Source organism: Alosa pseudoharengus, unplaced genomic scaffold (assembly GCF_046254945.1).
Source record: "Alosa pseudoharengus isolate Yale_2024_CS ecotype anadromous, Long Island Sound unplaced genomic scaffold, YU_APseudo_1.1 YU_APseudo_1.1_scf_4, whole genome shotgun sequence".
Lineage (NCBI taxonomy): Eukaryota > Metazoa > Chordata > Actinopteri > Clupeiformes > Clupeidae > Alosa > Alosa pseudoharengus.
In genome coordinates, this window is record NW_027468774.1 from 20918601 (window position 1) to 20942952 (window position 24352).

Genomic DNA, 24352 nt, shown 5'->3' on the forward strand with positions numbered 1-24352 from the left:
GTGTGCTTCTCTCCCTCTCCCTCTACCTCTCTCTTTGTGTGTGTGTGTGTGTGTGTGTGTGTGTGTGGAGTCTCGGTGAAGTGGCAGTGTCTCCTTCTCTGTGTGTGTTCCTGTATGTTTGCGTGTTAGCGGTTGCGGACAGAGGAGAGATGAGATATGAGAAATGAAAGGGTTGTAGGAGAGAAGGAGAACCCAGACAGAGAAAGGAATAAGCGAGGTGAGGGAGAGGAAGAGAGACAGAGAGAGAGAGAGAGAGAGAGAGAGAGAGAGAGAGAGCTCAACAAGGGAAGCTGCACCGCCTTGTGGGACATAGTGTGCTTTTTTGGGGTCAGAGAAATGGATGGAGAGAAGTTGCAAATTAAAGATGGGCCTTCGCCTCCCATCCCTAAGCAGGCACAAGAGAGGACGAGAGAGAGAGAGAGAGAGAGAGAGAGAGAGAGAGAGAGAGAGAGAGACAGACAGAGAGAGAGAGAGAGAGTGAGTGAGTGAGTGAGTGAGTGAGAAAGAGAGAGTGAGAGAGAGAGAGAGAAACTTTAAGGAGAGGTTGATGGTGCTTCCGCCCAGCCACAAGCCAGACAGGAGGGTCAATTTTCCAAAATTGACAAAAACCACAAGACGCCTCGACGTAGCAGAGCAGGACTCCACTGGGGTGCTCCCTCTCTGCTTTCTCTCTCCCTCCCTCTCTCTCTCCCTCGCTCTTTCTTTCCCTCTCCCTCCATCCCTCTGTTGTGCTCAGACTGCTGGAGATGCACCCTTCAATGACGCAGCCCTCTCTTTGAAAAAATGTCCCATTCATTTTCACATTCTTTTTTTCCCCTTTTAAATTTGCCTGAACCACACGCAACTTCCTCCTCTCCTTGGGCCGCCTGACGCACCAGAGCAGACACACAGCCTCAGCAGACAGATTAGAGAACGCACGGGACTCTAGCTGTGCTGGAAGTACCCCATGAAAGAGCATGAAAAGAGGAAGAGGATATACAGAGTATATTTAGAGTTACATCCTCTACATGAGTATGTGTGTGTGTGTGCGCATGTGTGTGTATGTGTGTGTAAGGGTGGGGTGGGGGGGTTGTTGTGTAAGGCAACCAGAGTGTGGTGGAGCCTGAGCAAAATATTTACATGCTTGCACACAAAAACATCTACATAAACACACAAAAACACACCTCCAGGAAACAAAATTAGCAGTGTGTAGATTTCTGTAATGGCAGGTCAATGATGGTGATTACTACGCTTTTCTGCTGTGCAAAATATGGGAGCAGATCTTTAATAAATACTTTAGTTGTCTGTCTCTTTGATGTTCTCATGTTAAAATGGTTTCACTGAAGAATTGGTTGGTATTTTTTGGTGCCTGTATCAAGGAATAGTGTTTTGTTTGGTTATGTAGCTGATTGGATCATAAACGTCCACAGCAACAAAGAGAATTGACTGAATAAGTTGTTGGTATTGGTGGTTGCCCGCCACAAGAGTTTGTCTGGTTATAATTGCTGATCGGATCATAGACAGCCACAGCAACAAAGAGGAATGACCAAAGAATTTGTTGAGAGTGGAGAGGGGGGGGGGGGGTCTTGGACACCAGACACTACTGCTGGAGGGCCTAATTTAGCGAAAAAAGCGATGAAGGAAGGTTGGGCTGGTCTGCTGTTGTTTCTTGTGCATGAAGGTTGCTTTTTTTGCTTTGGTTCTTTAGTTTGGGCATTCAGGCTACTGGCAGCGCATGTGGTACCATGATGGAGAGCCGTTATGAATCCTGGGTACAACGTGCAGCGCGCCTACAACTGCCACCAAGCCAACTGTGTATTTTCGCATTGCCATTGTATCCGGCGTCTTGTGGTGTAATGTTAAACAGGTTTGGTTGTTGATTGGCCACTGTGGGAAATCCCCTAGCAACAGCACAAGGAAGTTACCATCTCTCCTGTGTGTGTCCGAATAAATGTGAAAGTTGAGGCTATAGAGAGCCATGGCAGTTTGCACTCCCACAAGAACTCCACGGCAATCTTTAAAGCTCGGGTTCCATCTCTTCAGGCAGTATTAGAGTGTACAGCAGCTCACTAAACTCTCCCAACACCATCACTGCCATAATGAAAGTCCGCTTTCAGATATGCACATTTGTTAGATGTTTAAAAGGTATGAATTGTGATACAATAGTATTGGCTAAGTAAATGACTATTAAAAATATTGACTCTCTTTTCTTAAATCCATTCTACATGTGGTGCATAATGAAATGACCACTACACACTGTTAATCATATATACTGATACATGCTAATTATGTTATGAAAAACATTGTTTAATCTTGGCAGGTAACAAACTATGCCTGTTCTGTAACTTTTTTTCATCTACTAACCACTTTGACTGGTAGGCCAAAAAGTTAATTGTGTTCCCTGCACACACCACACAGACTCATATGGAATGCGTGCAGATCATTGGGTTCCAGTCTGGGGCTGAGGCCAGCATTCTGTGAGCTCATCTTGATGGAATGATAACGAAGCCAGCCAACGATCAAAGGCCCTGAAAAAGGGGCTGCAAAAGAAAAAAAGGAGGCAGAGAGTGAGAGGAGAGAGGAAGGGAAGAGAGAAAGAGAGAGAGAGAGAGAGAAACATAAAAAAAGAAAAGAGTCTTTTTCATCCCGTTCCCCAGAGAGCCTGAGCAGCCCGTGCTCTTAAAAGAGTGATTCCAGCTCTGAGGCCTGAGTGACTGACATGCAAACATGTAAGTGTTCAAAAATAACAGCAACCCAGAGCAGCAAAGAGAGGGAGAGGGAGGGGGGGGATGAGAGAAAAGATGAAAACGCTGTGGCAGGGAGAGAGAAAGAGAGAGAGAGAGAGAGAGTAAGGTGAGGAATGAAAGACAGAAAGTGATGAGCGATGAAGAGAAAGAATGGGGGAAACTGGGGATGGGAGAAACGTGAAGCAGGGGTGGAGGTGGCTGCAGAGGCAGTAAATGCAATTCCGACTGCTGATAAATACGTTGGCAGTTGTACTGTGCAATCTAGACTCTACTCCAGCAGATGTGGTTCTCATGGTCTCCCTCCCTAGTGGCTGGTATTAGGCTACAAAACCAGGCAATTGATTCCTACAGAGTGAATCCCACAGAGCAAGGTAACTCCTCCCTCACTCCAGGCAGATCTTTCAATTGTCAGTTAATCAAACGTCTGTGAAGGAGAAAATCTCTTCAGTTACAAATTGAGATTCTTGACACAAACCATTCTAAAACTGTCACACTGATGAGTCCACCAGATTCTCATTAAAAAAGGTTTACCAGGACAATGATGTCTAGCGTGGACACTTTTTGAGCCCCAAGTTGAACCTCATTTATTTACTTTTGGTCTCTGGCAAGACTCTAAAAGCGCTAGTAAGTAAGTACTAAAGAGGTTTGTAGAGACAACATTTCTCCAGCGTGTTGACTTTGCTAAAGGCTCCCACACACTGGCGCCGACATGAGGCACATCCTGCACATCGGCGCCGACACTTTTCACGTCCAATTAGTTAGATTCCACTGTTTTCAGTACAACCCCCAAACAACACCGCTGGACCCTTTCCACGGCCACCGCTTGTATATTGCGGTTAAGTTCTTTTTTTTGTCAGCGCCACTCAATAAAATCCATTGTTTATCGAATGCTTTTCAGTTGAACATTTTGGCGCTGGTGTGCGTGGCCATGTTAGAGAAAGTGTTGCCGGATTCATGTCGGCGCCTATAAGCAGTGTACTTTTACAAAAGTGCTTTGGTAAAAAATAGCTTTGTATATTGAATCTGCTACTAAACATTGTATACAAAATAGGCAATTCACACCTATAACATCAAGCCAAGACAATTGTGTGTCGTATATCTCCATTTACTAAGAATTGTAATAAATGTAATAACAATTCAAAGTAAACTTTTGTTTACCTGGATCCCATAGTTGAGTGGAAATGACTAGTTGTGATTCAAGTATAGACTTATGCCTAGGCAAGTTGACTTCCCAGGCACATTACAAAAAAGGCTACAACAAACCAACTCCACCACCTGCAACATCCTCAGGACATCAAACAAGGGAGAAGTGTGCTTGCAACCCACTGGACCTGTTGACCCTGACAAAAGCTAGGGAAGTTCCTCTCACAAAAACCCCCCTCGCGCTCTTAGCTCTGCCTTGGAAATATCTATGGTACACTCAAATAAACAAAGAGGGAAAGGGAACAGACAAATACAGGGGACTGTTTCCTCCGCATTGTTGAGGTTAGATCAATGGGAGAGCTGTTGGGGCCTTCCCCAGGCTTTGCTTTCTGATGACGAATGACTTGTTCCCGTCAGGCCCCAAGAGGTGAAGGAAGCACACTCAGGGCTTAGGGGTTTTGTGCTGTGCATGTGTGTATGTGTGTGTGTGTGTGTGTGTGTGTGTGGAACCTTGGGTGGGATCGTGCTCAAGGCCATGCCGAGTGACAGTGCTCGGGGAACCCCTTAAATCAAAGCTGTTTTCCCTGACACTGCACAGACCCTGGCTCCACACTGGGACACCAGACACAGCCAGACTAGGGGTCGTCCAAGGGTTGCAATGTCTCGGTAGCATCTTTAATCATAAGCTGTAGTGCATCTCTATCTTGACATTCTGATCAGCAACTGATGCACGTCTCAAAGTCTAATTTTCCTTAATTTCCCCCCCTTTGCAATGGAAGCACGTCCAGCTAATTTAGCTTGATAAATAACTTGATTTTGTGGCAAATGATCTGGATGGTTGTCGCATATGTAATTTGCTAACTTGTATTTATTGGTTACATGACGCAGGGTTCTGTACTGAAAGAGCTTTGTGAAAACGGTCTGACTGTGACTTTGGCTCTGCTGCCTTCCCATCATTTCACTCCTGCGGTTGGGCCGTTTGCTGATGTAAGCTGATGACTATGACTCATCCAATTAACCGAGGTGTTGAGATGATGTGGTATGAAGTGGTCGTCTTAGCTGGAACTGGTCTGCCTAGTTCTCTCAGGGTTCAGAAGTTGAGGGATCACATTCACATCAGTGCAGCAACCCTATCCAGTCTGCAGTGCTCTTCCTTAATGGGTTACTGAAGCTCCTTGTGGTCACCAATGGTTTACACCTTCTCATGTTACTTCTTTTATTGAGAAGCAAATGATGATGTGGGGATGTGCTACGATCTACAGTGTTTCCATGCTGGTTACTACTGGGTTTTCTTAATAGTGGAGCTTAACTAATGTTCCTGTAAAATTAATTAGCAACTGCAATTAGCAACAGAGTTTCAAGTGAATCTTGTCTTGTCATCTAGCTATATATAACAGCCAACACTGTTATAAATGGGCAAGTTGCGTTTTGTGTGCCTTAACACTGGACTTCTATGGGGACTTTCTGGGAGTATCAGGGAGGAGTGTATTCACTGCACATATATGCAGACATGCACTTTTCAAGAACGTCAGCAAGTTTAAGCCACATGAGAGACAGCGAGCTCAGCCGAGGAACAGATGGCAGCCAGAGAGGTCAAGAAATATCCCAACACAACTGTATCCGCAAGCCATGTTCCAGCCGTGCTCTATCTTTAATGGTCACATGCAATGATGAAGGGGGGAATCGCACATAGAAAGAAGAACAAAAATAACCATCAACAGAGCAACCAAGATAAGGCCCAACCTGGTCTTACTGTCCAGTTAAGATAAAAACTGATCCACACACCTATGCTCATAACTGAGATTCCTTAAAGCTCTATCGATTGTTGAAAAGAGAACAGACGAACAGAGGACCACCGGATCTCATTTGCCGGTCATTGTGAAACTAGACTGGGTTCATTAAAACCCTCTCGTCCATCAGAGAGCTACTTCCCGAAAACACTAACCGTGAAGATGAGGGCATCACGCTATCTCTAGCACGCTAGTGGGACTTCCCAAAGCCAGTTGTTAGTCAGAAATAGTAACGAATGAATTGCCCTGTTGGTAGGACTACGCTCTACGCCTCAAAGCCACATCCACCTTCCAACCCAACCCCATCCTCCCCCCTGCTTCCAGCATTTCCACCTTTACCTGCCACCACTCAGGAATGTGTGCAAGGGAGATAAGGAGCTTCAAATGGGCACACCGCACGCGCCTTATTGATTTCCATGCCGGACCCATCTCTGCACATCAAACAAGGTCACAGTGGGTAGAAATCAAAACAGAGAGACTGGGGGGGGGAGTTAAAGACAGAGAGAGAGAGAGAGAGAGAGAGAGAGAGGGGGTGTGTGAGAAAGAGAGATAGGAAAAGAGAGTTACAGACTGAGAAAGGGAGCGAGAGAGTGAGTGAAAGAGAAAGAGAGGAGAGTGACAGAAGGAGAGAGTACAAGAGAGGCAGATCAAGTGAAAGAGAGAGAGAGAGAAAGAGAGAGGGGAGAGAGTGACAGAAGTAGAGAGTACAAGAGAGGCAGACCAAGTGAAAGAGAAAGAGAGAGAGAGAGAGAGAGAGAGAGAGAAAGAGAGAGGGTTCTCTCTGATGACCAAACTGCGGGTTGCATTAGTGTATTAGGGGCCGCTGGGTTCCGCAGGGACAGGAGCTGCTTGATGTGAGGCCCAGAGCCTTTCAGCCTGCAGGCTCACCTGCCTCCTGCAGCATAGGAAACAGCAGCACAAAAGAACAATGACTTCCTTACGCAGAACAAACGCACGCTTTGGCCATGGCTGTAACGTCCAGGGATATCTATGCGGGTGGTGACGCTGAGAGATAAACCAATTATGTGTTACATCTACTATGCTGTGCTTTTCAGGGTTTGTCAGCACCGAACATGTTCATATCCATACCCATAGTCTTGTTCATTTCCTACAAATCCCAAACCACACACTAAAAAGAACTCAGAAACCTTGACACCTGTGGTGTGAAGAGGTAACTGTGTAATTAAAATGTAGTCTCTGTACTGTGCGGCTGTAAGTGGAGTGGACTGCCCCGGACGGAGGCTTGGGGGGTGGGGGGTGGGAGCTAGTGTACGCTGGCGGCCGTCAGATCGCTCTGGAGGTGCCCTTCAGCCCCCACACGCTCCACCTACCCCCTCTGCCCCCGGGGGCTGCAGTGCTGGCTGACATGGTCAACAGCTCGCGCCTACGCTCTGCTCCAGAGGTGACTGAATGTGTGTGTTTGTGTGTTTGTGTGTGTGTGTGTGTGTGTGTGTGTGTGTGTTGGGAGTCTGTGTATGTCGGAGCTGAATGAGCATGTGAACAGGGATAAGGGTGTATGTGTGTAAAGGTTCATCTACAGTAGCTGCATAAATCAACCTCTAATGGCTGTTGCAACGTCAGAAATAATCATTAGAAAGCTTATTTTAATAATCTACCCACCGGCCCACCGAGATTCTCAAGAGGTTCACTGCTTGTTAGGCCAGTAACACTGTGGCTGTTTGGTCAATCTTTAGAGGAATGATATGATTTTCTGATCGCCCATGTGCTAATTAAGTAGAGATTTTTTTATTTGACAAACCTTGCATGAGATGATGCAGACGTGTTCTGATCCCTTCTCTTATGTGCTGCTAAGAAGATTTGCTTAATGTACATGACTATGATTTTGATAAATTATTTTATATTGCTTGATTAATTATGATGAAATTATTTTTACATTGCATTAATAGTGCATGCATAGATGTCCTTAATTTGAAAATGTTAACTAAAAACAGAGTGATATTTTTCTATTAACAGACCCCTCATTTGTTAGTATAACATGGAGCTCTACTGGGTAATTCAAAATTCAAACCTTTCAAACTCATACCTCTATATAAATAAATCATTGCTGACTAAATCAAGACATTTTTAGCGGATATGCATTTCGCATTACCTGACACTGCAGATGAGTATTTAGCCTTCCAGTGCCAGGACAGGAAGCCATTTTGTTATTTTGCCACAACCTGCTTCAACAATCACCCCTTTTCTGAAGGCACCCATCCTTAGATACAGTAGATGCAATGCAGAGCACCACACCTGGAGAGCGTTAGACACATGTCTAAATGTTCCCTCAAGCCATCCATTTGCTCTTTTTCCACAGCAGCCTCCTCTTTCAGACACCGAGATGTTTGGCAGCTGAGGTTTCAGCAGCTGAGAACAAAGGCAGAGCTGAGGAGAAAATGGCGCTGGGGATGGAGAGGCGCATGGGTGGACGCTCTTAAGTGCAGCCCCGTTCCCTCAGCCGCCACGGAGAGAGCTCCTTTTTCTGGGAGTGAATGAACTGCACCTTTAAAATGCCTTCTTGCATTTGGCATGAAGAAGCTTTTCCCTAATGAACTGCTGCTTCTAATGCAGTGCCCTCGCCCCGTATGCTAATGGCCTCTGATAATCAGAAGCGAGCGGATGAAAGAAAGTGACTTTGTGTTTTTCTCGCTATTTTTTTTGGTTGTTGTTTTTTTCCCCCCTTCCCTGAGGCTTTGTGGTTCTTTGTGTCATTGCTATAGTAACATAAAAGTCAAATTGATACGGCACAGTTCATCTACATGGGGGTGGGGGAATGAGTGTGTCTGTGTTTGTGTGTCTGTGTTTGTGTGTGCGTGTTTGTGTATCTGTGTACTGTATGTGTGTGTCTGTGTGTCTGTGTGAAAGAGCTGCTTTGCTTTGGGGTGGAGGCTTTTTACCCCCACTCCCCCCAACATAAAAACCAACACATTAATCATGAATTCACACAAACAACATACCAGCTGCTGTCCTGTGTTAATCTGTGCAGTCAGAAAGGCAGCAGAGAGAGAGAGATAAACACACACACACACACACACACACACACAGTCACACACACATTTGAAGTACATCAATCAGCCTCTTTACGCAGTTTCAGCTCATTTCAATTCCTGCACCAGTCCTCATATCTTTCCTATCAGGCGGAGCACGCACTTAATACTCTCTCCCTCTCCCCCTCTCCCTTCCTCTCCCTCCTACCACTGGCCTTTGAAGTCCTGGACTGCCTTTAAACGTGGTCAGAGGTGCTGTGGTGCTGAAGCAGGTGCCAGACTGAACTGGGGCAACATGGGCTATACTGGTTAGCAATCAGACTGGCTATTAACAACTGTTGACACTTACCAGTCTCACCCTCCAACAGAGATTTGCCACCACTGTTTGTAAACCAAGGCAGCCATCATTTTAATTTCATATCTGCATAAGGTGTTTAACAGCCTGAGGTTTTGCATACAGACCTAATGTATATCAATGAATAACTTGGGGTGTCCCACTCGTGCTTGAAATGAGATGTACTCTGCATTTGTAACAAATTCTTTCTGAACTGAACAAGGATTTCCTTAATTCACTCCAGTTGTCGCAGAACGGACATTACACACTCACACTTTCAACAGCTCCGTTTTCTTCTAAAAAGACTTGGAGAATTACCAGCGATAAACTTTAAGCCCCGCAGATTAAATCTTGACACAGTCGGAAACCATGGGCAGCGACTGTGTTTTGAAAACCCCTGAAGAAATGAGAACGAGGGTTTTTTTCCAGCTTCCTTTGCCTCTTCTTGATTTGGGTGTTTGGAATCTGTGTGCTTGGCGTTTAATTGGGCAGAACACATTCGGCTCTCATTAGGGCTTCCCTGATCTGAGTGTGACCTGGTAATGTGGTAATGTGTGTTATTAATTACTGCCAGGAATGTGCTTGGGCCCCGGCCTTCTCCGGGTCCCAATGCATGCTGGGACTGCAGCCTTCAGCGCCTCTTGGAGAGGATTTATAGGGATGAGGCGCCCTCGCCGTGGATTATCACCAAAGATGCTAACTGTCTTATTAAGCAAAGAGTTGTTTCTGAACGTGTCTTCGAGTCGCGTGGCCTGGGGATAAGACCGGGCCCGAGTTGCTTTTCATCTATACGACCCCTAATGTGCAAAGACATTCTGACAGCCACTCTTGGGCACGTACAGTGGCTTGCCACCAAGCATTAACAACCTCTGCAAGGGCAGGCAGAGTCCTCAACACTGCGCAATCACAACATACCAGGCACTTAAAGCTCGCCCGAGGAGTACGGTATACATCTCTGGCAAGATCCGAGTGAACAAATAGTAAACAAGGGCAAACCCAGAAAGCTGACGTCATCTCAATTTCTGGGGATTTTGGTTGGTTTCTCAGAGTGGTGGTGGTGGGGCAGGGGGAGAAGGAGGAGGTTTAGCATTCAAACATGATTTAACGCCTGTGGTAAGAGCGTGTCAAACGTGGCTACAGCTGCTACGAGTTAAAGCCAAGTGGAAATTCTCCCCCCCCCCCTTTTCCTTGCTCCATTCCGCTCTTTCTCCAACTAACAGACATGAAAGAGCGCCTAGGTATGCCAAGGCCAGACAAACAATACGCAGAGCTCTAATGGGAAGCGTGTGATGTCTCCAGTGCGCATGATAACAGCGCGGGACCAGGCTCCTTCATAGAGCAGCGCCGCAACACACCGCACTGCGCAGGGCCCTCCTAACGGCTCCCACATCTAACTGCCGTGTTCCGGCGGTCTCACAAAATGGAGGCGGCGGCCGCCACAGACCTGATGCATCCACAGGGGGGCGCTCAATTGTGGCCCCGCGGGACACGTCGGCAGGATCCTGAGATGGAAGACATGTTTCTAATCAAAAGGGAGTTGCAGCTGTCTAATTTTGCATGGATATTATGAGGAAGAAGCAACGGTTGCTGTTGATCTTCACAACAGTTGGGAGTGTGCAAAATCACTGGTCACTGGAGAGACAAAACCCAGGGAGGAGAGACGCCGCAGAATCGGCAAATGTTCCATTTGAAGCCAACAGTGCATAACAGACATAATCTACCCCTAGAGCACTTACCCATGCACTACACCCATGATAAAATCACACAGTAAAAAAGCTCACCTGAGTGCTTCCTGGAGGTCTGCCTCTTTCCTCTTGGCCTCGACACGTTCTCTGTCCAACTCGCTCAGCAGCCCACGCACCTATGTGTGAGAAAGCAGGTGGTGGTGGTGGGGGGGGGGGGGCACACTATGACTCTTCCCTCTCCTCTACCCAGAAGCATCAACAACCACACATTCTGAATGTGTGTTAGACAAGAGCTCAACATTATGATTCATACCCCAATACATCAATACATATCTCCAGCACAGCAGAGGGTGACCTAAATAAGGCTGTGATGACACCCTGGGCACAAACGGTTTTTAGTGTCCTCATTGCAACACTGAGTGTGGCACTGGCCCATTGACCCTTCACAGCTAGATAACTAGAGCATCTTTTTTTTTTTTTAAGTATATTTTTGGGCTTTTTGCCTTTATTTCGTGTGGGGGAGAAAAGAGATAGTGTGGGATCAGGATATGATCGCAGGTCGGATTCGAACCTGGGTCCCCGTGGGCACTTGGACCCGGACCTGGTATGGGCGCTGTAGCCTATTGGGCCACAGCACCCTCCAGATCTTGAGCATCTTTGAAATATCTTGCATGAGAGCAGCAAGTGGGACACTTGCTCTGTATGTCCCTCCAACTCCCCACCCTCTCCAATCACCTAATCACCTCCACGTCCCCATTCCCAACCCTATAGACCCTTTCAACAATAAAAACAAAAACAATGCTTGAACATTCTATTTGGTTCCCAATCTACTTCCTCTGCATTAAGATAACATATGGAATGTTAAAAAGGAAGTCTTGTGGGGCCAACTATGATGCTGATAATGGAACTCTCTTGAAAGGATCTATTCCCTGGAGCTAAACTCCCCTCGCTCTCTTCTCTCCGACTCCTCCACTACCTCACCTCACCTCTGTCCAGCCCTCTGCCCCTACACCACCACCCGTTAGATGACAAGGTGGTGACCCCCCATCCGTTCGTCCGTCACCCAGAGTTCCATGTTATTGGGCCTGTGGAGGTGCCTGTGCGCAGGAGGTCACAGGTCAGCTGCCGCACCAGCCGCGCCAACGAGCTGCCCGTGCAGGTGTGCACCGTGCACATGTGGACGCCCGGTGCAGATGTGTGAGCGTGGGGAGAACCGGGTGGAGCGTCCGCCCTCGTTATGACTTTGATGATGAATGGAGGAGGGGGTAGTGTGTGTGTGTGTGTGTGTGTGTGTGTGTGTGTGTGTGTGGTGTGTGTGTGTGTGTGTGTGTGTGTGTGTGGTGTGTGTGTGTGTGTGGTGTGTGTGTGTGTGTGTGTGTGTGTGTGGGGGGGGGGGGGGGGCATGATCTTTGAAAGCAGAATATGCAGCTGGCTGGTGCAGGAGGGGCCAGGTGTTTGGGTCAAGATCTTGTTGAGTGTTGGCCTCCCCGTCCGACAGGGGCCATTTCATTAAGGGCCTGCTACTTTTATGGCGGCGTGGACGCTTTGAAGCACCTTGAATGGACGAGGAGCTGCTCCGCAGGTCTGAGTACGGGTGAGTGAATTACCAATGGCCGTTAAGTGCGCCTCAGACAGCAGTGACAATCACTGGTCACCGCTCTCGCTTTCTCTCTCCCTTTGTCCTCTTTCTTTTTTTACTGGGTTACCCCACTTGACCCTCTGAGGGACCCGGCTCCTCCATAAAGGGCTTCTGGGGAAATGTGTTTTATGAGTTGAATGCTACTTTGAACAAGGAAGAGGTACAAAATCAAAGCAGATTTAAACTACTGAGGCCAAAGGGCTGACTTTCATCTCAACTTTTAAACTAGGCCTCTTGTGTTTAAAGCTGATTACCGGGAACAAGAGAGGACCTCTTTCATTCTGTGGCATTCAATAGAGGCTCTAGAGATTAGATGTTTGCTGTTTTGAGGACAGTTCCCCAAAACCCATCCTCATCCAAACGACAAACACACGCACCTGAAAGGAATGACAATAAGAATGTATATGTGTGTATGTGTACCTTCTTTTCGCTATTGAAATGCAAGTCAGCCATCTCCTTCTGAGCCTGAGTCTCCTGATCCTGAAATACAAATGTTATTATGTCTGTGTGTGTGTGACTGCATAAACAGGCAGAAACACAGTGTAGAATGGAAGTATGTATTCTAAATGTACCTTAGATAAGAGCTCAACATTATCATTTATTCGTCAATACATCAATACATACTGTATGTCCAGCACAGCATAAGGTGACAGGATCCAGGTTTTGAGTTTCATGTGTCTTGTGAGTATTTCCTTTGAATGTAAGTGTGTATGTACAGTGACCATCTTGGATGAGTGTATTGTGGATGGGACATCTGTGAGAGGCTCACCCTGATCTGCTTCTGCCTGCGATGCTCACTCTCCTGAAGCTGCTCCTTCAGCTGGGCCACAGTGCCCTCCAGCCCCTCGATCACCTCAGATGCCTGCACACAGCCAGTCAACACATCTTTTTAACACTTCACTTTAAACAATCTGCTTTGCAGTGAAAATATTACAGTATAAATATTCGACAAACCGGTTTTGAGACTACTGAGAGAGAGAGAGAGAGATCAATAAGGCAAGGCAAACAAGGCACACGTAATTCTTAATGGGTATAGTTCACCACTGGAATCCAATACCCTTTTTGACAAATTCGGCTGGCTGTTCCTTACAGTCATCTAGCTGTCCGTTCTAGGTGCGCACACAAAAGAAACCTCAGTAACCTTTGACTTGAATCTCAAACTGTGCCTTTAAGTGTGCTCCAAAACAAAAAGATTTGGTAGAAACGTGAAGGAAATGTGAAATGAGAATTTGTGTGACCTGGTGAGGTTCTGTGGTAGATCATATTTTTTGGTATACCATTGGGCTTCCCTGTTACCGCTCAATGCTGCTTAATACTTGAAATGGAGATACCCAATCCTACCACCACTACGGCCTGTGTCTAAACCGCACCAAACACTTACCTTAGCAGTAGAGAGCGTGTGCTCCTTCTGGTAGTGGCTGAGGTCTGCCTCGTGGTTGGCCTTGAGTCTGCGCAGGCTCTCCTCATGTTGCTCCATCTGCTGTTCAGCCTCCCTCTGCAGCTGGGTGCACCTGACCCCCACCACAACACACAGACCCGCACTCACATTCAGTTACACAGATGAAGGGCTGAGCTTTAACTTAAGGCAGGTCGCTTTTCAGTTATTCTATGCCTATGTCTGCGTGTGGACATGAGAGCCGGTGCAAGGGCATAAGAGTAAAAGAACAGGCTAAGCTAATTTAACATAGCACTATACTATACTATATTGTACATAAAATACATTCCTTAAACGTGACAAATGCTAAACATCTTGTAAACAGTACTCAACAATCAACATGTCCAGCTAAACCCTTCATAGTACATGTCCTCCTAAGCCCTTGCACCAGTGATGTCAGGTTAGGTGAGGTTACCTGCGGTTAGCCTCCTGCAGCTCGGAGCTGATGGTGGCGATGTGGATCTCCAGCTCGGCCTTCTCCTGGGTGACCCTCTGGCGTAGGGCGTTTCCGCTCTCCACCTCCAGGGTCAGCTGCTTGACCCGGGCCTCCAGCTCCCGTGCAAGCTGCTCCTGATGACATCCACAGACATCCAACCAATTCAACCCATCTCCCTATTCATGGTGCATGATACCAAATTTAAATAGTCTATGGCGAACATTGCATGCATGGTGATGTTTTAGGGACAGTTGAGCATGGATTAAGCCTATTTATAGATTAAAAGACAATTTCAATGAGGATCGCCACTTATTTTAGGACTGGAATTAATTAATGTCCAGGAAAATGATCCTTAGTCTTATTTTTTTGAAAGTCCTCCACTAAACCGATGCAATCAACAATAACATTTAAAAAAAGCATTAGGGAGACTGTGTGCGTAAAGTAATAGTAAAGTAGTAGCAGTAGCATTAATATTTGTATTATTCATAGTAGTAGTAGCAGCAGATGCAGGGCTTTTGAAGTGCCCATATGCTTTCACACAAAATTCCTCAATACGTAACACTGTACTCACTAATGCAATTGCTTGAATATGCAAGATAACTCATTAAGAATAAAATTAGAGGTAACACCACATAAATATGGTTGGCAACTGCACCCATGATGAACAAACAAACAAAAAATAATCCTGTGCGAGCATCATGCCCTGTACTGAACAAAAGCTTAAGCAGCAGCTCTGCAGAATTCCACTGCAGACTGCCTGTCTCTGGGGGTTTGAGCAGTAAACTTCAGGGAAGCCGAGATCTGAGTGCCACGGAACAGAAAAAGTTCAATCTGATAGGAACTGCTGCGCCTTTTGAACTACACAAAACTCTGCATGCAAGGAAGGAGGGAAAAAAGGCACCCTTGATGTTTAAGACGCATCTTAACAAACTCGTCTGAGCACTGTTTTTTTTCAGATTCTTTTGGGTGCCCACCCCCCCCCCCCCCCCACCACCACCCCAACAAACCATCCTCCACTCCCCCAAATCTCCCACCCCTTCTCACTTTACTTTTGCAGGAGAATACACTCCCGAATATATGACTAGACAGGGCTTATTTTAAGACCATAGAACCCTCTCTACATGTGTGTGTGTGTGTGTGTGTGTGTGTGTGTGTGTGTGTGTGTGTGTTTGTGAATGTGTGTGTGTGTATGTGTGTGTGTGTATGTGTGTGTGTGTGTGCACGCGAGAGAGAGCTAGCACACATGTGAGTACTTCTTCCAATGCATTTTGAAATCTCTTAATCAAAACCAGGCATGCTCGTTTGAAACCGACGCCTTCCGATGATTTACGCCCTCATCTTTTCATCAGCTGAAGCACACGCCTGTCAAGCTCCATCAGGGGCGAGAGAAACGCATCCTCTCTCCCCCTCTCTCCCCCCCTCTCCACAGCCGGGCTGGTATGGAATGTACTGTAGGCTGACTGATGCGCGGGCTAATGGCAGACAGCTGGGATCCAAGATGGAGGCCTGCAGCTCTGGGAGCTGAGTGCAGGAGTGCTGATCTGAGGCCTGTGCTGTCTGGTTGGGGTAGGGCCCAGGCATTTGGTCGGCTGATCTGAGGCCTGTGCTGTCTGGTTGGGGTAGAGCCCTGGCATTTGGACGGCTGATCTGAGGCCTGAGCTGTCTGGTTGGGGTAGGGCAGCATAATGGACTCAGCAGCAAAGATTAACGCTGTCAGAATATGAGAGGCTAAAGACTCAGACGCTCGGGTGAACAGCTAATTGAGCCGATGGGGTAAAAAGCCTGCCGACAAATTGTTTTTCGAGTGTGGATATTATTACATGGCGTTTCAGGCGTTGTCATTTCAAACATTCAGTGAATTAGGAGAGGCATAGAGTATGGTGAGACCTCGAAGCCAATGAATCAAAATACAAATCAATGTTTGCATATTCACTTCATGTGTTCACCACTTCAATTCACTTTTATTTGTTTGCCTTAACAGAAATGCTGGAATCCACCCAGATCCTCATTCACCATCCACTCTTCACTTCAGGTTGTCGTCTTGTCAGGCACGCATAGCTCCCTGAGACGCATGATAACTGTCAGCACGCGTGAGCATCAGCTTGATTTCACATGTCTCTTGTGTTATTGGAACAGACTGGACTGCTGGTCAGACAACCAAGATGGCTGCCCTTCTTTATTAATTTCATAGTGCATGGCATATTTCCTACAACACCATGCAATACCAAACAAGGGACTACAGCTGGGGGGGAAAAAACGATATGATTCAGAGTGACCAGCATTGGAATGCCACTGATGCACTCAGCAAGTACAATGGGCTTTCTTTCTCTGCAGATGAATTTGATAGGAGTCACACATAATTGATTATGTGCGATTCATCTGTGCATTTGTAATACAACCACAAACACTGACTAGTTTAAGGAGCCCAATTGGATTCCTGCAGAGCGTTTGTTCTCAGGTAACACAATCCAACTCTTCTTTTTCTTTGTCTTGTTCTGGATTTGTCCTGTTTTTTTTCCTGTTGGTTTACACATCCCTGAGTGACAGGGGTTTTCTACCTCATACGAGTCTTTAGAATATCAGATATCTGCGCCAGTGAGAGCACTTCAAACGCTCGGGAGAAAAATATGTACCGCGTTCATTGCACAAAAGAATGCAAAGGATGCTATCTCAATCAATCTTCCGTCCCAGCTGGTTAGCAATGCACTCGTGATTGCTTCCACCGGCTTGAGCTTGTTTCCTCCTCTGAAGTCTCCTCCAGTGAAACCTTTAAAGCATGATATTTCTTTCTCTGCCTCAAAAGAGGCCATTATTCCTGGATGCGCTAAAAAATCATGCATGGACAAACTTTGGGCAGACAGGAATGTTACAGAGGATCCCATTCTGGCAACCATGTAACCGCAATTTGGCAACGGCAACACCTGAAAGTGAGGATGCGCAGGTAAAGCTGAGACTGAAATCTCGAGTGCTAGTTGCATTATGCATGCATTTTGAGGGGGGAAAAGAGAAAACGGACGCCACTAAATTGTTTCTGTCTGGCAAAGCCCGTTCATTTATCACAACAACAGCGCTGGTGGGAAACCCAACCTGGCAAAAAGAGCATGCAAAGTCTCTCATATGTACAAAGACGAATACCCATCAAATTCCTCTCCACTGGATAACTGCATTTACAAGGAGGATGCGGAGGGGGGTTGAGGGTCCAAAAAGAAAAAATGAAAAAAAAAAAACCACATCTGTGACATCACAACCCCCATCCTGATGTCTTTGAAAAAAAGCTTCATTTATTTTTCTGAGGGGGTGAGTAAAAAAGAGAAGAATGAAGACATAAAAAGAAAGATAAAGCAAAGCTATCAAAGGCTGGTGGAACATCAAACAGAGAAGAGAATGTGTGTATGTGTGGGGAGGGGAGGGGGGGGGGGGGGGTATCAGGCCTTGCCTCTGGCTTTGGTGGAGGTGGACGGGGGGGGACTGGAGGGGTTGGCAAAAGGGTTGAGGTACCTCCAGCTCCTCGCCTCAGCTGACAGCCTGATGACTGGAGGCCAGACTGGAGCGCGTCTGGGTGGAGTGGATGGGGTGGGGGTGTGGGGTTGTAGGGTGGCAGACAGGGTCTGCGTGGAGGCTCAGGTGGGCGGCACTGGAAAGGTCACTCCTAAACCAACATGTGAGGGAGGAGTGGGGCAAGCTCATCTCCGACGACACAGGTTCCTTTCATCTGCGGCCCTGTCTGGGTGCGTGCCGCGTTTAATTATTAAAGAGAGAGGGGGCTGCTGCGCTGCTGGGGCTTGTGGAGGTGGGGGTAGGATGGTGGAGGTGGAGGGGGATGTGTATGGACCTCGTGCTTGTCCATTGAAGCTGAGAAATTCCAGACTGCTGACAGACCCTGGCCACCTCACTGCACCTTGCTGATACTTGTGAGGACTGCTGAATGCTAAATGGCTGAAAATGCTAAAAAGAGGTCAATTATCTTGGGGGTGATGGGAGAGACCCCCACCCCCCAACCCCCCACACACACACACACACAAACACACTAATTTTGGCTGTAGCACCCCATACCCCAAAAATAAACAGGCTTCTTCAAAACCAAAACACCCTCCCTCCTCTACTACAAGGTCAGTGGCCACAACATGCTCTTTGTTTTGGTGTGTGTGTGTGTGTGTGTGTGTGTGTGGGTGTTCTACTCAAGGAGGGGGAGAGTGCTACATTTAGGAAACCAGGAAAAATGAAAGAAAGAAGCCAGAGTTTCAAATAAGAAACAGTCCAACACACTCAGAAGAGTATTGTGGATAATGTCTAGCCACAACACCTCATCAATGTACTGTTGAGATGTTTGGAAATGATGGTTATCTGATACCATTTTACTGTTTAACACTACGCTCGAGACACTAACTCACTTACTCTAGTAAGCCCTTCCAAACCCTGCCCTGGAACCAACCCCCAACACATTCACACACACACACACACACACACACACACACACACACACACACACACACACACACACACACACACACACACACACACACACACACACACACACACACACACACACACACACACACACACACACACACACACACACACACACACACACACACACACACACACACACACACACACACACGTCTCACAGCCAAAACAAAGAAGGACATACATCCAGAACAGACTACACCCAATAAAAACGGAGCTTGTACTTAGCCTCCCCCCACCCAAAAGCCTAGGCGATAAATGGCGATATGGGGCCTGATGCGGCACGGAGGTCTAGTGGAGGATCCCTGCTCACCGTGATCTGGGTCTGGCTGCTGTACTCCACCTCCATCTTGGCCAGCCTCTGGTTAGTGTCCTCCAGCAGCTCCTGGATGTTCTCCGTGTGCTTCTTCTGCAGCTCAAACTTGGCCTGCTCCATCTCAGAGACGGCCGCATGCAGCTGCCAGAGGGGTCAGAGGTCACATGATCAACCCCAACCCTACAACACCCACCAAGGCCTCTGCATTTAAAGGTTCTACAGGTGCAGAAATGCAGAGAAAGGACAGCCTATTTGATCTGTTAGAGATAAGATATGATGTAAGTTGGTTGATATGGATGTTACATGCCTTCAGAGTTTAGGCTGTAATCTGTCTACATTAAGCCGGGTAAATAGAAATACACATATTTGAGGTGAAAACATTTTCGTAATGTTTTACAAAAGTTTTGCGCCCAACCGGCAGAACACTGAAATGCCATAAAAGTGAGTAACATTTGGGTATCTCTCCTGAGGGGTCTTTCCCTTTCTATTGATCTGTCTCCATGTGCCATGTAGGCCTCTTACCTTCTTCTCCCACTCATTCTTCAGGGAGTCTGCACTCTGCTCAGCCATCTTCTTCAGCTCGGTGATTTGCTTCTCCTTGTTCTCACGGATGACCTGAGACTCACGGACCAGGCTCTGGACTGTAGGAGGACGCATTGACAAATGGCACAGTCAAGAGTCCCAAACAAATGATATAGCTCATAACTATCTCTTCCACGAATTAGTCACTGTGCATTACAGTGTGTTTTTGCTCTGCTTTTTTTCTCAGGCCCTAAACCTGCCCCTGAAACGGCTAACAAGCACAATCTACTGAGTGTGGCAACCAGGAAGAGCCATCATGGCCGGTCTCTAGTGTTTGGGTTTTAGGGAGCTGTAAAAGTATATCTTTCCCTAAAGGGTTGATTCCCTGCAAGTCTTACAGTTAGTATTTTCTCTTTGTCCCGGCCACCCCTCACCCTCGCACCTTTTTTATCCAGCGTCCGGATCGTCTCCTCCGATTCCTTCTGCTTGCTTTTGAACAGACTCTTCAGGTCCTCCATCTCTCTGTTCTTGCGTTCCAGAATCTGAACCACAAAGCACACATACACACACACACACACACACATTTCAACACGTGATTTTATACAAAAACATGCAATTTGGTGATTGAATCTGTCCAAAAGCATTGTGACACGGAAACCTGTGGGGTTTTATAGCCCACAGTCATGCAACACAGTGTCCCATATGACACACTCAGACAGATCAAACTGACATGTGTAGCACTGCGGCAGACCAAAGTGCTGTGTACCATGCTGAGTAACAGCCATCTTGGCTTAACTTGCGGGAAAGACAAAGGCATTTACTGGACAGGACAGACCATCTCTGAACGTCAGAGTGGTTAATGTTCTGAAGTGGTTGGCAAAAAAACAAAGGGAAAAGAAAGAGGTTGGACCCTTATGATGCCATGCCACGTCATATGGCCCAGATATGAGCGCCTATCTCTGCTTTCAATTCCTGCTTCATCTGGGCAGCACATGCAGCAGTCGTCTGAGAGATGCTCCACAGTTCTGATGGAGAGTGGAAAACATTCTTATGCAGAGCCATGACTACAACAGGGCGGAGGGGGAGAGGGAGAGAGAGAGAGAGAGAGAGAGAGAGAGAGAGAGAGAAAAAAAAAACCTCTCTACAAACCCCTCTCCTCATCTCGCCCCTACCCCCAAAGTCTAAGCATGTCCAGCATTCTGTGGCAGACACTTGCGTCTTTGGAGGGGAGGACGATCCCTTTAACCCTCATCATCGGCTTGCCACTAAGTATGTTATCTGTAACTGCCGCTATAATACTCCAGACCCGGAACGATAGCTATATTATTCCCCAGAGGGGGATAACCAGAGGGAGATATCTGTCTCTCTCTCTCGTTCTCCGTCTCTCTCTCTTGTGCGTGCTCTCTCTTTTCTAAATCCTACCCTCCCTCTCCGCCGTACTCATGCAGACAAATCCTTTGCCTTTCGCCTCCTAAGACTGGCAAAGCTGTCAAAGTAAGTATGTATCTTTTCTTTCAGGAAGAACTGGGAGATGGGGGAGACAAAAGAGGACTTGTTCAGAGTTTCCATCGTCTGTCCTGTAGAATACATTCTGTGATGATTTAGAATAATTAGGAGGATGGATGTATATAGGACACCTCGCACGTCCACACAGTCATAATCCAACTATATTAGAATCCAATTCTGCAGTTTCATTTTGACAGCTATATTTCATATAGCCACTATTTTCTGATGAATCTATCTGACTCTATACTAATAAATTCTGTTGGTATCCTCCCTAAATCTCTAAAGCTCCCTGCAGATCACGCCCATGAGAACACCCCATTATCAATCTTTCCTTCCCTCTCTCTTCCTGCCTCTCTCTCTCTCTCTCTCTATCTCTCTCTCTCTCTCTCTCTCTCTCTCTCTCTCTGGACTGCTGTACCAGTTCTACAGGTCTTCTAACAGTCTTCCCATTGTGTCGGGTGCGGGCGAGCCCTCTGTTATTGTTCTGCAGATGCCGAGCTGCTGCCACTTTGATGTGGTATGAGGAATGTTTGGGGGTTGGAGGGGTGATGGGGAAGAGAGGCCGGGGTTGGAAGATTCTGACCCTTGTTATGCTCGCTCTGCAGACGAGCTCCATGGCTTTAGAAGACAGACAGGAGCAGGAGATGGACCGCGCACAAACAGTGAGCTAACACAGGTGACAGCAGCTACATGAACAAACATTTGCTAAATGTTTTTGAGAACATACAGTACGGCAGGCTGAGAGTGCAAATAAGACCAGACGGATGACTGGGTTGCGTGGCGTATCATGTCGGGGGGGTGGGGGGGGGGTTACTTACAGAGGCAGGGGCTGCCGTCCCTCCCATGAGGCCAGGGAGCATGCTTTGGTCAGGCGTGTGCTGGACACGGCCCCGTTTTCAAAGTGCCTCGTCCTCCGAGCCCACGGCGAGCGCAGCGCATTTTTTTTTTTTCGACCCCTCCTGGAGGGCAGGCGGAACAGACACCTGAGCAAATATTGACATCCCTGCACCAAATGGCTTTGAAGTGGAGGAAAAAGCACATGGCTCACATCAACACACAAACACTTGGGTCCCCACAGGGCCCGCGCCACCCCTGTGTGCTGGGAACAAACTGGGGGGGAGGGGGGGCGAGAAAAAAAGCCACCATGGTCGGAACAGGACACCATGTACCGCCACAAGGGCAGAGAGAAAGGCCCGTACTCAACACCTATCTGCTGTGGCGGTCACCCGATGGGCACACACACTGTTTACACTCGCACACAATGGTTCTCCAGCAGATGAATGAGCACTTCTCTCAGAAACCACTGATAACCAAGAGACTTCAAAAGGGACAAAATAATGGCTCCAAATGGAGCCGCAGTGTACAGCTCAATGAAAGCAAAGGGGTGCTGTTGCTGACTGCAGTGATAGACAGACCAGAAAAAAAACGAGAGAAAAAGAAAGAAGTGAGAGTGAGCGGCAGCAAAATAGAGAGAGACACACAGCGTTGTTGAAGTGACCATTTGCTGTGGAGCACAGAGTCTGTCCTTGAAAACAAAGTCTCTGTAATGCGCTGCCGAAGACTCTCCTTGGGGAGGGGAGAAAAAGTGCCCTGCCAGTCACGGAGCCCATCGACAGACCATTTCCCTGTTTGTCTGTCCGACAGAAGTGCACTCGGAGGATGAGCCCCCTCGGCCAGCCACCAAAGGACAGGATGACAGGAGATGAAACCACTTGCCGTGGGCATGGCTGTGGACTTGGGCCATTATGCTCATTCTGTTGTGAGTGGGGGATGGCAAAACGTGGACAGACACATAGGTACACACACAAAACACACACAGTGTTGACGTGTGCATTTAGAGTGTTTTATTGGTCATTTCTAATGCCCTATGAGAAAGTGAGAAAGCTCTATAATGTGGTCTTACATGTGGTCTCAAACTACAACTCAATTCAGTTACCAAGACTGAGCAGCCTTTGGCTATGTGAATACTGACCCAGCCACCTGGTATGGTGGCCAGTCAAATGGCCAAGCCACTCGATCCCGGCGGCACCATCAAAAAGCCCCGGTTCGAGTGTCAGCAGTCAAAACTCCAAACCTGCTCTGTGAGACAATAGAGGAGGGACTTCCAGATGGCTCCAGTCACAAAGACGTCTCTAATCACTGGTAGCTCTTTATTTAAAAAAAAAAAAAAAAACACATTTCACTGATCTGTCGTGTGTATCAGAGGATTTCAGATGCTGTTCTATCATTATCCTTTTCTTTACCTGACAGACAATGACCGCTTCTCCTCTTCATCCATTATGCATGGGCCAGATAATTAAAATGTAGCTTTTCTTTGAGCACCTTTTCAAGGGATGGTTAACCCCCCCCCCCCACACACACACACACACACACACACGCATACACACGCATACACACACTCCCTTTTGCTTTTTCCTTTTTCTTCTTGTCCTTTGAAGCAGTTAAAAGTGGAGTTGGGCGACACATGACGCTAATCACCTCAGACATGGGCTGGAAACGATCTGCGCGCAATTAGGGGAGGCTTTCGGCGCAATGACAAAACCTTCAAACGGTCCGGAGATGTTTTAGAGGGTTTGCAGGTGGAATATTGGGATGGGGCGGGGGGGAGGGGCGTGTCACCAAGCCACCTATCACAGAGTTGGAGCCAATCAGAGGGCTCGGAGGATTTGGAGGCGGGGGATATGGGGGTGTTGGGTGCGCGCGTCGGGGAAGCGGGACCTTTGGATGGGTGAGGGGGGTCACTGCGCCTCTCATTGTGCAGATGGACCCAATTGGTGCACACAAGAGAGATCAAAGAGACGGAGTGCAGGAGAGAGAGAGAGAGAGAGAGAGAGAGAGAGAGAGAGAGAGAGAGAGAGATTGAGAGAGAAAGAGAGAGGTCTGGCTACCTTCTGGACGTGCGCGTCATGTTTCTGTTGCAGCTGCAGCTTCTCCTCCTGGTGCTTGGCCTCCAGGACTTTGGCCCTCATCTCATTGCTCTGAGACAGAGAGAGAGACAGACAGAGACAGAGAGACAGAGGCACAGAGAGAGAGACAGAAGAGAGAATCAGCTTGTGAGCCAGATTTAGCTGGGCTAAAGCCCTAAGCCATGGCTCCATTTGTTGCTTCCTGCCACAGCCCAGCATTGCCTTGTATTGGCACACAGCCGCAATCAGTTTAACATGGTACACACAGTCCCAGAAATACACTTCATACAAACACACATGTGATGCACTGCATTTAATCAGCGTGATAGCACGCTCTAATTGCATTGAAGATACAGCTACCACACAAAACACGGACTGTAGCCATTTGCCTCTAGGTACCCATGTTCCTACAATAGCATGGTAAATTTAGATCAAAGGCGTTGAGCAAGGCAGATTTACA

The 24352-nt window shown here is 47.3% G+C and overlaps 1 protein-coding gene across 2 annotated transcripts in view; it reads right to left on the minus strand.

Moving 5' to 3' along the window:
• The window catches only part of cep112 (centrosomal protein 112), a 110502-nt gene that overhangs the window by 65022 nt on the left and 21128 nt on the right, over positions 1-24352 (minus strand). For both annotated transcript variants that reach the window (XM_076265261.1, XM_076265262.1), the window contains 9 exons: positions 23875-23964; positions 19923-20022; positions 19481-19599; positions 18956-19099; positions 14155-14309; positions 13686-13815; positions 13074-13166; positions 12725-12784; positions 10762-10841 (listed from right to left, as the gene is read on the minus strand). In XM_076265261.1, coding sequence (XP_076121376.1) covers positions 10762-10841; positions 12725-12784; positions 13074-13166; positions 13686-13815; positions 14155-14309; positions 18956-19099; positions 19481-19599; positions 19923-20022; positions 23875-23964 — 971 coding nt within the window. The remainder of the gene's footprint in view (positions 1-10761; positions 10842-12724; positions 12785-13073; positions 13167-13685; positions 13816-14154; positions 14310-18955; positions 19100-19480; positions 19600-19922; positions 20023-23874; positions 23965-24352) is intronic.